The 12939-nt window shown below is 49.2% G+C and overlaps 1 protein-coding gene across 1 annotated transcript in view; it reads right to left on the bottom strand.

Moving 5' to 3' along the window:
- Positions 1–4500: 4500 nt before the first annotated feature.
- EFCAB8 (EF-hand calcium binding domain 8) overlaps positions 4501–12939 on the bottom strand; it is a 72139-nt gene continuing 63700 nt past the window's right edge. Inside the window, exons 25-28 of the mRNA XM_084888547.1 lie at positions 7969–8098; positions 6385–6589; positions 6157–6255; positions 4501–5186 (exon numbers count right to left, since the gene is read on the bottom strand). Coding sequence (XP_084744673.1) covers positions 4908–5186; positions 6157–6255; positions 6385–6589; positions 7969–8098 — 713 coding nt within the window. The 3' untranslated portion in view covers positions 4501–4907. The remainder of the gene's footprint in view (positions 5187–6156; positions 6256–6384; positions 6590–7968; positions 8099–12939) is intronic.

The raw sequence follows: 12939 nt of genomic DNA, 5'->3' as shown, positions 1-12939 counted from the left end.
ACCAGCCTGATGTCCAGGACACTGGACAGAAGCATATCTGGCACCAGGCAGCCTACCAGGGCCGAGTATTGGTGCAGGCTGGGCCCAGCTGCCTTGCCCAGCTCCAGACGTCTTCCTCCTTACAAGTCTCTGCTTATTTAACAACCATCTCTCTTGTTCCATCAACCCTCCCTGAACCACCTTTCTCCTCCCTCTCCACATCTCCCCTTCTGCCCCAACCCCTCCCACCCCCCCTACCCCATCCCCACCCTTGCATCTGAAGGTCTCCCTGTGTGTTTGGATTTCACCTGCCTTGCCAACATTTCCTGTCTTCAGATCTGTAGAGAAAAGGGAGCTTTTCAATTAGAGTGTATTGCACCCCCTTACTAAAATGCCCTCAGGGTTCCCAGGCCTGTGCCTTCTCTACCTGGGGGTGGGTAGCAGAGCAGGGGAGGGGCCGTGAGGAACCCAGGCTCCAGAGTACAACCAGCTCTGCCTGTTGACAAACATCAACCTTATGAGAATCCCATTCCACCAGGGGGCGCTCCCTCCCCAGCAGGACTGCCCTGATCATTTATTGCCTTTTTTCTGTTCTAGAATACACCATCCACGGAATGCCAGCTTGCCAAGGGGGAGAAATTCGTTGAATATAACCATCAATCGTGAGACACATCCAATTTCTTAAACCTTTTTTTTTTTTTAATAAATCTTTATTGTTGAAAGCATTACATTCTTAGACCTTCTTAAATTTGTTTTTTAACTTTCTGTCTGAGATAGTAGCCTTTGATTCAATCACCCAGGCCCCAGATTGCTTGTTCTCCCTTCAATTTCCTTTTTTTATTTTTATTTTATTTTATTTTATTGTATTTATTTATTTATTTATTTTTTACATATTTTATTGATTTTCCCCCCTCCCTCCCTCCCACTCCTTTTTTTATTTTTAAGAAAAAATTGTGTCTGAGAACTGAGGAAATCTGATAGTGCTGAAACTGAAATAAAAAGAGGGGGAAAACGATTTTTAATGGAAAGAAGCCAGGGAAACTCCTAGCTCCTCTCCTGCACACCTCAGAGGCTCCCTCAGCCAGCTCGTGGCCATCGGTGTCTGCCGCCCTCTGGGCCAGCCCCCCTCCCCAGCCTCCATCCCAACCCCTGGTCTCCCAGAACCACCCCTGGCTCTATAGTCTATCCCAGTGTTTCCCAACCTTCTCTCATGATGAGAATCACCTGGTGGAGTTGTTAAAACACAGATTCCTGAATCCCAACTAAGAAGTGCTAAACTAGAATTTTTGGGAACATATAGGTAAAATTGTATACTTAACTAGTGCTCTAAGACAGATGTTATATACAGAGCACTAAGTTAGGTATGCAATTTTACCTATATGTTCTCAAAAATTCTAGTTTAGCACTTCTTAGTTGGGATTCAGGAATCTGTGTTTTAACAACTCCACCAGGTGATTCTCATCATGAGAGAAGGTTGGGAAACACTGGTCTATCCCCACGAGGCAGCCAGAGGGGGCTTTTCAATGAGAAAAGGGGGTATTGCACCCTCTTACTAAAATGCCCTCGGGGTTCCCAAGAGAAAGGAGCCTGGTGGGACCCCGCCCAGAGGGCCTCCCCACCAGCCCTTCTTCCCTCTGCCACTCCCCTGAGCCACCCTGGCCTCTTCGCTGCTCTCTGAAAATGCCAGTTCTCCCCCACCTTGGGGCTTCTTCCTGGCCGTTCCCTCTGCTGGAAGACTATACCCCCACCCCTCAAAAAAAAAAGAGGGGGCAGCAGGCACTGGTCTGGAAGCAGCTGTCACAAAGCCCGGGTACCACCACGCACCACAAAAGCACCTGTGCCTGTAAGCTGAGCATCTCCCCTTCTCGAGTCCCAGGCTGCTGCCTTGGGCACTGGACTCGTGAGGGACATGCATGACCCGGGGATCTGCTCTCTGAGCCACCCAGCATACCCAGCAGCCCCCATATCCTCGTGGGCCCCTTGGCTGACTGGAAGGGCCCCACCTGCCAAGCAACTCCCACTGCCCACCCCTCCAAGTGAAGAAGTTGGAACTTGAACTTACACAGAGTTAGGTTTAGTAGATTATGGAAGTATTCTTTTTTTAATCTTCACCTGAGGATATACTTCTTGTTTTTTACTGATTTTTAGAGGATGTTTAGAGAATCATCCATGTGAGAAAGAAGCATCAATTGGCTGCCTCCCAAATGCGACTCAACCAGGGATTGGTGCATTTTCTTCTGGATCATTTGGCGCGATCTGGGTATGTATGTGCCTTGACTGGGAATCGACCCTGCAACCTTTTGGTGCACAGGATAATGCTCCAACAAACTGAGCCGCCCAGCCAGGCCCTGCAGCGTCCGTGCCTGACACCACCCCTTACTCCCCACCACCTGCCAGTTCATGTGTGCACGAGTGCACAGGAAGGCAGAAAAACGATCTAGAAGAAAATGCACCAAAATGTTCTCTAGAAGAGAAAATCCAGATGGTTTTTATTGGCTTCTGTGCTTTTCTATATTTTCCTAATTTTCTATGTTCAGCCTGTGCTACTTTTAGAATCAGAAAAGAGCTAAAATAAGTCGTTAAAAAAAAAATACATCAGCCAAAACCGGTTTGGCTCAGTGGATAGAGCGTCAGTCTGCGGACTGAAAGGTCCCAGGTTCGATTCAGGTCAAGGGCATGTACATTGGTTGCGGGCACATCCCCAGTGGGGGGTGTGCAAGAGGCAGCTGGTCGATGTTTCTCTCTCATCGACGTTTCTAGCTCTCTATCTCTCTCCCCTCCTCTCTGTAAAAAATCAATAAAATATATTTTTTAAAGTAAAAATAAAAATACAGTAAATAAAAAAATACATCATTCTTTAAGGCCATGGGTGCAAAAGGCAGAGAACAGGCAAAAAAGAGGCAAGTGTAGCTGTGCAGGCACCTGGGCCCGGGGAGGAAAGAGGGCAGTGGGGTGACCAGAGAGTGGCAGGGTCTCCAACCCGCTTCCTCACACCCACTCCTGTGTGAAATTGCCTTCTTTGCCCCCCTGGGAATCTCCGCTCCTTCGGACCCGGCTGCTCCAGTTATCTGCCCGGTGTTCAGGAGGGGCCTGGGCCAGGAGGGGCTGGGTGTGGGCAGCCTGAGAGACAGGTGGAACGGATCTTGGCTAAGCTCAGCCCTACCTTTGTCCTGGGGCCTGAGACTCCACATCGTGGGTGCCTGGTGCCTGGAGGGGCTGCCCACAAGTTCAAGCCTGGTGTCCAGACACAAATCTCCACGATGCGCTGCAGCTGGAGTAAGAGGCAGAGTGCAGACTCTACAATTATTTTACAGGCCGACAACGTGCCCAAACGGAAACACGTGGCAAACGCAGTAAGCGGCCGTTGTAAAGCGCTGGGTGTATGGAGAGAGGGCTCCCAAGTCCCAGAGGTTGGCATGTCCTGACCAAGTCAAGATCCTGGGACTTAAGGGGGACCCTGAGCCTCCCTCCCGGTCAGGGCTGTGCAGAGAGGCCTGGTAGTTGCCACGCCTCCTTTTCTCGCCTTCCCCACCTCGACTTTCAGAGGAAGTTGGCTCGGCCAGCCCCCAGAGCTGTGAGACAATACATCTCTGTTGTTTGTGGTGCTTCGTTCCAGGAGCCGTGGAAATGGATGCAGGGTGATATTGGGGTATAGCGTGCAAGTGCGTTTGGCCTCACTGATCCTGGCTCCGGGATGACCCCTGTACCTAAGAGCCAAGCCCTGGAGGGTCTGGTTCTCCGCAGCAGAGAGCACGGTGCCCTGGCAGGAGGCACTGTGAACGGGGCTCCCCGCTAGCGGGCAGAGGGAAGCCGCTTGCAGGCTGGGTACGTGAAAGGGAGAAGCAGTAGGGAGAGATGCGAAGCCCCGCATTCGCCCCGCAGGGCTGAGCCTTGGGCTGGCTAGAAGGGGCCGTGGGAAACAGGAGTCAGGGAGACCTCCAGGAACCCACGCCCGCGTCCACCTCCTGCCGCTCCGGCAAGCCCCCGCTGAGCGCGGCGCTGCGGGCTCCTCGGCACAGCAGCGGTGGCGCTCTGGCTTCCGCAGGCCGCAGGGCAGGTGTCCAGAGTCCGCACGTTCCCCAGAACAGCACGTGGAGCTGCGAGAGGGCTGGCAGCCCAGCAGAGGCCATGACAGGTGCCTCTGGGCCAGAGGGGGACCATGAGCTCAGAGATGAGAGGAACTCCAAAGCCAGGCCGTGGCAGAGCCAGGCCAAGGGGCCATCCATCACACACCCCCAACACCCTCCCTGGCTCCCTCACACAAGGGCCAGACAGGGGATACACACAGGCTTCTCTGCGGTGACAGTGATGGGGGACAGACACACGGCAGGGGCCGGAGACAGACAGGTGGCTGCTGGTCTCACTCTTGTGGGAGACTGAACCAAGTTCCACAGCTTACCCCAGCATCGTTACCCAACCACCACTTCGCCTATCTCAGGCCAGACAACTGCAGCCCATGTCCTGTGGGAGGGACTCTCCTCCCTGCCCCCTGCCAGGGGCCACATGACCCGATCAGAGAGACGGCCTGGAGCCTACGGGGGCGAGGGACGCAGCCCAAACTCATGGACTCCAACATCAGTGAACATTTATTTTCTTTCCTAGGCCTCCGGTGAAGAAGGTCAACGTCACCACGTAGGCAGAGCGCGGACAGCCAGGGGAAGTAGCCTGTCCTCTGGGCCAGGCAGGGGGATGCCAGGGGCAGGCAGGACCTGGTTGTCCTGCCAGAGGACAGCAGAAAAGGCTGCGCCGCCTCAGCACCCGACGGGAAAGCCCTTCTCCACAGAGCGCAGAGGGGCATCCTTCAGAGGCTGGGAGACCTGCTTTGGGGAGGAGGCAGCCGGCGTGGGCATTGCCGGTCTCTGCAGGTTGTGCCTGGACACCTGGGACAGGACTGAGCGGGCCGACTGGGCCGTGGAGACTGACTAGGGCTACTGCGAGGCAGAGGAGGACGGGGGGCCCGGGAAGGTGAGCCTGCTGGCCTGGACCCCAGAGCCCGAGGCTGATGATAACAAGGAAGCGGGGGAGGAGACACTCGTGTGCCGGCTGGCCGTGTCCTTGCTAGGAGGAGGCAGGTCCTTAAAGACGTTGTGGGTCACCATGCGGGTCAGCCGGCCCTGCTGGTCTGTGACCTTCTGCATCAGGAAGTCAGGCTGGTGGGTGGGTGCCAGTTCGTTGAAGCTCAGGTTTTGGTAGACCAGAGGTGAGAACTGTGGGGGAGGGGGGGACAGAGCAGGGCGTGTGGGGACTGGCAGGGGGCACCTGGGCCAAGAGCAGGCTCACAAGAAGGATGAGCGTGGGGTCTTTCCAGGCCAACGAATCTCCAGGGTGCTCTGGCTGCCACGGATGGCCACAGCCTGCTGGGCCCACAAGCCCACCGTGCTGAGGCTCGCCAGCCCTCCTCTTGGAGCTGGCAACCATCCTATGAGGCTGGCACTGGACTGTCCCCATCTCAGAATGAGACCTCAGGCTGGACCCTGCGTGGGGCTCAGGCACAAGGAGCTCTCACGCCTGCCATTGGCGCTCACCAAGATGCCCCTGGAGACGGGGCTCCAGGGGAGGGTGGGGAGGCCAAGCGGTCCCTTCTCTCCTTGACCTCCCACCAGCCCGGGAGAGAGAGCTCCCTCATGTATTCTGAGTCCCCACCACAGAGGCTGGGCACTCCCGTGATGCCCCTATGGCAGGTGAGGAGGGAGAGGCTAAGCGAGGCTGGGATCTGCCCAAGTAAGAGACAGGATGGGGCTCAAAGCGGGTCCCTCCCAAGTCGCCACTCCTTTCTCTCCCCGGGAGAGCCCCCTCCCATTCCCGCTGCCTCTTACTGACTGGGTTCCTGGCGCCATCACACCTGTGTCTGCCCTGGAAGAGCCCACAGTATGGAGGCACGCGCAGTAAACACGCTAACCAACTAATAGCCAGCCCCTGGGAAAGGCTCAGAAGGCTGTGAAGGTGCCAGGCCCATGGAGTTCATCCTCTCGTGAGGCCCAACGAGGCTTGGGCCCAAGGACAAAACCTGAGTCCACGGTTCCAACCGGAGCCGTGGGCAAACAAGGTCACGCTGAAAGGGTCCTGCTCAGAATCCCATTGAAGGACCCATGTTCCCGTCACCCCGCTGGAGGCCCCTGTGGGCACTGATGGGGCCTCCGGCCCCAGCCCCTCAGGGAGCGCCCCACCCAGCCGCACCTGGGACTTCATCAGGCCAAGCTGCACGTTGGTGGACAGGAGTCCAGGACTCCGCAACCGCTCCTTGGGCTTGTACCAGGCTCCCAGGATTTTGCTCACCTGCAAGAGTCATGGACAGGAGTGAAGGCTCAGGACTGAGAGCTGTGGGCCCATCAAACCCCTCTCCCTCCCCCCTCCCCCCCCCCCCCCCCCCCCCCGCTCCACCCCGGGTCCCCTCTCAAGCCTGACCTGCTTGTCCTTGGACTCCCACTTGTGCCAGGTGTTCTCAATGTCTTCCAGGGAGCGCTCTCCAGCCCATGGGGACGTCAGGGTTATCTTCTGCAGGTTGGCCCAAGCTTCCGCCTCCGTGTCTGCTTTCCCGTTCAGCAGAGCCAGGAGTGCCACCTCCTCCCGCCGCTGGTACACCAGGGCCTCAGCAAGATCCCGCTCCTCCCTAAGGTGAGGGGCTTTCCTTCATACGATGCCCTCCGCACCACAAGCCCTCCCAGGAACCCCAAGAGGGTTTCTCCCTCCTGGATCTGATCCTCTCCAGCCTTCTCGTTCCTCCCATACTGCAATCTGCCCGGGGCATACGTCACTGATGTTAGCAAAGCCCAGATTAAGCTGGTTCCCAAAAAATCCTGTGATTCTTCCCATGACCCTGTGCTCTCTCCCGTGGAGGTCTGACACCCTATCCTGACCTTACCTATACTTCCCCTTTGGAATACTTAACTATCCTCTCCCAGGGAAACCCTGCCTCTGCTTGTTTTACATCTTCCCATAGGACTATCAAGACGTATGCCTTGACAGAAGCATAGGAGCCACAAGGACTCTGGATGCCTGGAAAACTTGTACTTACATATCAAAACCCAACTCCCAAATCTCTTCTCCTATGAAGCCTTCCTTAAGTTAATCCACCCAATCAGAGGACTGTCCTCAGCCATCCTTGATCTTTTATTTTAATATATTTTTTATTGATTTCAGAGAGGAAGGGAGAGGGAGAGAGAGAGACATCAGTGATGAGAATCATTGATCCGCTGCCTCCTGCACACCCCACCCTGGGGATCAAGCCTGCATCTCAGGCATTTGGCCTGACAGGGAATCAAACCATGACCTCCTGGTCCATAGGTCAATGCTCAACCACCGAGCCATGCAGGGAAGGCCCATTCCTGTTCTGAATATCCATCACTTATCACAGAGAATAGCAGCCATGTGTTTGCATGTCCACCTCCCCAGTGCACTGGGAGTTATCAGAAGCAGGACTCAAGCTTGGATGGTTTGGGATCTCTAGAACCTAGTATAGGGCCTGGCAACCAGCAGGGCCTTAAAAAATAATTTTCGAATAACCCAAAATTATCCAAGATTAGGTCAGGGATAAGGGTAGAGCAACGGGGGAGGAGGAACCTGTAGAGAAAAGAACAGGTAGCAAGCCTTCTGCCTTCCCTGTGACTCAGAAAAAGAATACAGTGTCTGATCAGGACCGGAGCCCGGGCACTCTCCTGCCAGGGCCCCGTGGCCACAGAGATGGCGCCTGCAGGGAAGCCAGCACTGGCAAACCTGAATCTGGCTCTGGGGCAGGGTCCCATCGAAGGACGTGGGTTTTTATGTGGCAAAGTCAAATGCTCCATCTTTCAGCTGAGCTGAGCTGCAAGAACAGAACCTCAGGCTCTTAGGCCACAGCTGTGAGCCGAGTTTCCAGCAGGTCCCAAGCCTTTGGCCTTCCAGGGCTTTCCCTGAACGTGCCCAGCACCACCCCATGCAGGTGAGGTTGCCTGGGACCTGGAGAGGCTCCCAGCACCCGCTCCGTGGGACAGAGGAAACCAGGTAACTCACGGCAGCCCCGAATAGATCTTCTTGGAGGCGTGTGTGGATTCACTCTTTTTCTTTAAGCTTTTATGTAGTTCGTCATCAATAAAATATTGGACAGTCTTCAGCCTGCTCCAAACTTGCAGGCCAAATGTCCCTGTGATTTAATCAGACCCAACTCAGTGACAATAATCAGACTAGCCTCCCCCACTCTGAACCTCTGCCCCACACCCTCCACCCTCGAGTCAGTCAGCAATCCCTTATGCCTGTCCCACACTTCCTGACGCCCACCATACGTCAGGCATTATGCTGGCGACTCAACAAATACCTGAAGGAATCAGACGCTAGCCCTAGTATATACTTGGAGCTCAGGCCTAAGACATCCTGCCCCACAGGTAGGAGAGAGTACTAGGGCAAGGGCTGAGTGATCCTCTGCTGGGCTTTAAGTAGCTCCTGTATGAAATGGCAGTGACACAGAATGATCAGGGGGACCGGACATGGGGCTGGGGAGGAACAGGCCTGGAGTAGAAAGCAGATCGTGAGCACAGAGACACATGAGTCCGACTACTTCTGGGCAGGGGCAGGGTATCATAGTAGGCCACTGCCCTGCTGCAGACTTTTTTCTTTTTTTTTAATTAAGCAAAACAAAACAGGTATGCTACAAAACCATACTTCTATAAAAGCCATTGGAGAGCTGTAGAAGCAAAGAAAATAGATGAACTAAAATTACAGAAAGGAAAATGTCTTTCCAAGAAGAACTGGAAATCAGGGCTTGCTTTCTTTTCTGGGAACATTTTCTGAATCAGGACACAGGCTGGGTGAGAATCATGCTCAGCTTAGCAGAAGGAAGAGAAACCAACAGAGCCTCTGGCAGCCATTTTGGCCGGCATGATGGAGTAAGTCCAGGGGAGTTCCAAGTGCAGAGTTCCTTTTCCCACCGGACATTTACTTAGTACGGGGGGAGCTGAGGGTCTGGGGTTAGGCTAGGAAGACAGAGTGAGATCGTTGGGGGACAGTGGCCCACTGGAGGAAGAAGCTTACAACAAACACAACAGACTTCACCCCAGAGACCATTGAAGACAGAAGTAAACTCAATCTACCTAAAGATGCAGTTCGGTCCCAACCCAGCTCAGCTCCTGGTTGCATTGGAATGTGCAGCCCTATGCACAGAAAGGAGCAAATGTAATGGAGGAAAATCATTATCAACTTTGCTCTCTACAGTCCTTTATACAAAGTTCAGAAAAGTTTTATTTTGAAGTATTTCTGTTTTGTTTTGTTTTGTTTTTTAATGCATGTGACATGTGAAAAAATAGGAAAATGTAACTGATAATCAAAAGAAGAAATAAGCATTAGAATCAGACCCACAGATAATTCAGACATTGGAGTTCGCAGATAAAGGCTTCAAAATAACTATTATAAGTAATGCTAAATAAAATAAAGGAAGATAGAACAAAATGGAGGAAGAAAATGGGGGGAATTTCAACAGTGAACTGGAATCTATAGAAAGGGACCAAATGAGTATTCTAGAGCTAACAAATGTAAAAATACAAGAATTGATCAGCTAGATTTAATAGCAGACTGGATATAGGAGACAGAATTAATAAACTGGAAGGCAGTCCCATAGAAAAGATCCAAACTGGAATGGAGAGACTGAAGAAAAACTGGAGATGAAAGTTTTGGTGGAAAGAGTCACAGACGTGGGTGAATGCCTTGGATGGATGGGTATAGAGTTAAAACTAACGGGAAAGCTGACAGCCATGCCTGCAGGTCTGATATGTGCATCTGTAAGTGTGCTTGCAGCCAAAGAGAAGAAATTCAAAGAGCAGCTAATGAAACCAGAGAAGCTTCCCATATATACTCCACCACCTCTCCAGTCTAACTATGTTGAAAAGAAGCCTGGAAATTTACAAATGGGTTTTGTTTCCATCTGCACTTTTGGCCAGCGCAAGGATGCTTATGTCTTTGAGAAATATGGGATAATGGAGAAATATGGGAAAAATGAGAATATAGGATAACGGCTTTGTCAACAGGACTCAGATCTGAAATGAAGACCAAATCAGAGTCCACCTCAGGAGCTACAACACAGCTTATGCCTGACCCCAAGCTTGGTGGATCACAGGCAGTCCCACCCAGAAGATGTCGACATTACAGCACTAGAAGCTGAAATAGTGTACAGAGAGAACCACAAGATGTGTGAGATTTCAAATAATAATATAGGGGGATCATGTCATGGGTATTTGTGACACATACAGCATAACAAAGCAAATGTATCCCTTCATCTTCTAATGTATAGTTTAACCAATCACATAAGTGATTAAAACACAAACTGAAATACAATCCAAATGATATTAAATGATTGGTGAAGAGACAGAGGTAGTAGTATCAGGATGCATTTGATGACTTAAGGGTGTTTATAAACAAAAATATAGAGTAAATATGGGAACACCTATGAGACTAAGATCTGAAAAATATATGTATGTGTATATCTCAGTGCTTATACACACATATACTTGCTTTAGCCTTTTCTAATTAATATCAGCTAAATTAGAATGGTTTGTGAAAGGATATGGTCCCTGTCCTCTTTTTTCATTTCCTAGAGCTGTAATAAAATATGCATATTTTGTCCTAACCAGTTTGGCTCAGTGGATAGAGCTTAGGCCTGCAGACTGAAAGGTCCCAGGTTTGATCCCGGTCAAGAGCATGTACCTTGGTTGTGGGCACATCCCCAGTAGGGGGTGTGCAGGAGGCAGCTGATAGATGTTTCTCTCTCATCAATGCTTCTAACTCTCTATCCCTCTCCCTTCCTCTCTGTAAAAAATCAATAAAATATATATTTTTTTAAATGCATATGCATATTTTATTACAAAACAAAAGAAAGAAAAAAATGGAAAGAACAGAGCATGCATGACAAGTGACAAAGTCAAATGTTTTGATATACACGTAATGGAACCACACAATGAGAGGAGAGAGAGAATGGGCAAAGAAATGTTGAAGAGATAATATCTGAAGATTTTTCAAAATGAATGAAGGACTCCAGATTGAAAAAGATCAGTGAACTCCAAGAAGGATAAATATAAATGAAATCACAATTTGCCACATCGTAGTCAAACTGCCAAAAAAAAAAAAAAAAAAAGCAGTCAGAGAAAAATGAAAAATGACCTTCAAAGAATCAACTTACAATTGACTTTTCAAGAGAAAACAGAAGACAATGGAATGGTCTTTTTTAAGTACTGAAAGAAAATATAAACTGTCAGCTGAGAATTATATGTTCAGTAAAATAATAAACTTTTAAGGCAAAATAAGGACGTTTTCAGAAAAATAAGAGCTTAAAGAATTGATCACTAGCAGATCAACTCTATAAGAAATAATAAAGGAAGTTCTCCAGACTAAAGGAAAATGATTGCAGACAGAACCCTGGAACTTCAGTAAGGAGCGAAGAGCAAGAGAAATGGGAAATGTGAGGGTAAATATAACTGCCCACAGGAGCATTAATAACGATGCCTTGTTGGAAGGGGTACCATCTGTAGAATAAAACATAGGGGAGCATTAGCACAAACAACAGGAAAGCGAATGTAAGGTTCTTGCATAGGAAGTGGTATCAGGTCAAGAGTGCATGTTATTATCTAAAGGGTAACCAAAACAAAAACGTGTCACTAAAAACAGGATAATTTTTAATTCTTGGTTAATCCAAAAGAAGACCAAAAAACAAGAAGAAGAAGAAGAAGGAGGAGGAGGAGGAGGAGGAGGAGGAGGAGGAGGAGGAGGAGGAGGAGGAGGGAAAGAACAGATGGAATAAATAGAAAACAAATATCAGATGACAGACTAAACCATGAAAGTAATTTCATTAATATTTCATGGAATTAGACATCCAATGAAAAGGCAAAGATTATAAACAGAATGACAAATAAGGCTCGGTATAAAGAATCAAGAATACTGCCGAAACTGGTTTGGCTCAGTGGTAGAGCGTCGGTCTGTGGACTGAAAGGTCCCGGGTTCGATTCCGGTCAAGAGCATGTACCTTAGTTGCGGGCACATCCCCAGTGGGGGGTGTGCAAGAGGCAGCTGATCAATGATTCTCTCTCATCTATGTTTCTAACTCTATTCTTCTCTCTTCCTCTCTGTAAAAAATCAATAAAATATATTTTTTTAAAAAGAATCAAGAATACAAAGAATATTTAAGAATATAAAGTATATTGACCAGCTGGTGTGGCTGTTGATTGGGCATCATCCGTGCACCAAAAGTTTGCCAGTTCAATTTTCAGTCAGGTCACAAGTATGGGCATGCCGGAGGCAGCTGATCGATGTTTTGTTCTCACATAGATGTTTCTCTCTCCCCCTCCCTTCCTCTCTCTCTAAAAATCTATTTTTAAAAATCTTTTTTTTAAAAAAAGAAAAGAAAATGAGAAATTTCATTGTATAACAGGAATAAATTTAAAATATATGTTTAATGTAAACCCATAAGAGATGAAAATTCAAGAAATCCTAAGTGAATTTAAGAAAGTAATAATCCTGTGGCAGGAGACAAGAGACCAACATAACGCAAGGAGGATGAATCCTCCACAGACGAGATGAGAAGAAACCAGACGTATTTTTAATGAACTTTAAACAACCTCATATGGCATGGCAGATTATAATCCAGAAGATTTCAGCCACAGAGCTAGTCTGTAGCTACTACCAAGCACTTTGAAAGACTGTTTAGCAGAATTTACTGAGACTCAATGTATACACCTTGTGGCTCGGCAGTTCCAGTCCTAGATATATATCCAACAGAAATGCATACATTTGTTCAACAAAAAAATCTGTGTAAGAATATCCATCGCAGTTTTATAGTTAATAGAACAAAAAAATAAGCCAGAAACAACTCCAATGATCACCAGCAGTAGCACAGATGAAGAAATTATGGTATATCAACAACCGATTACTATTGAACAATGAGAACAAATGAACTACTACCTTCCACAAATGGCTGAATTGCACAAACAATAATGTTGAGAGAAA

The sequence above is a fragment of the Pipistrellus hanaki genome (assembly GCF_964339955.1).
Source record: "Pipistrellus hanaki genome assembly, chromosome: 6".
NCBI classification, from domain to species: Eukaryota; Metazoa; Chordata; class Mammalia; order Chiroptera; family Vespertilionidae; genus Pipistrellus; species Pipistrellus hanaki.
This window is presented reverse-complemented; position numbering and strand designations above follow the sequence as displayed.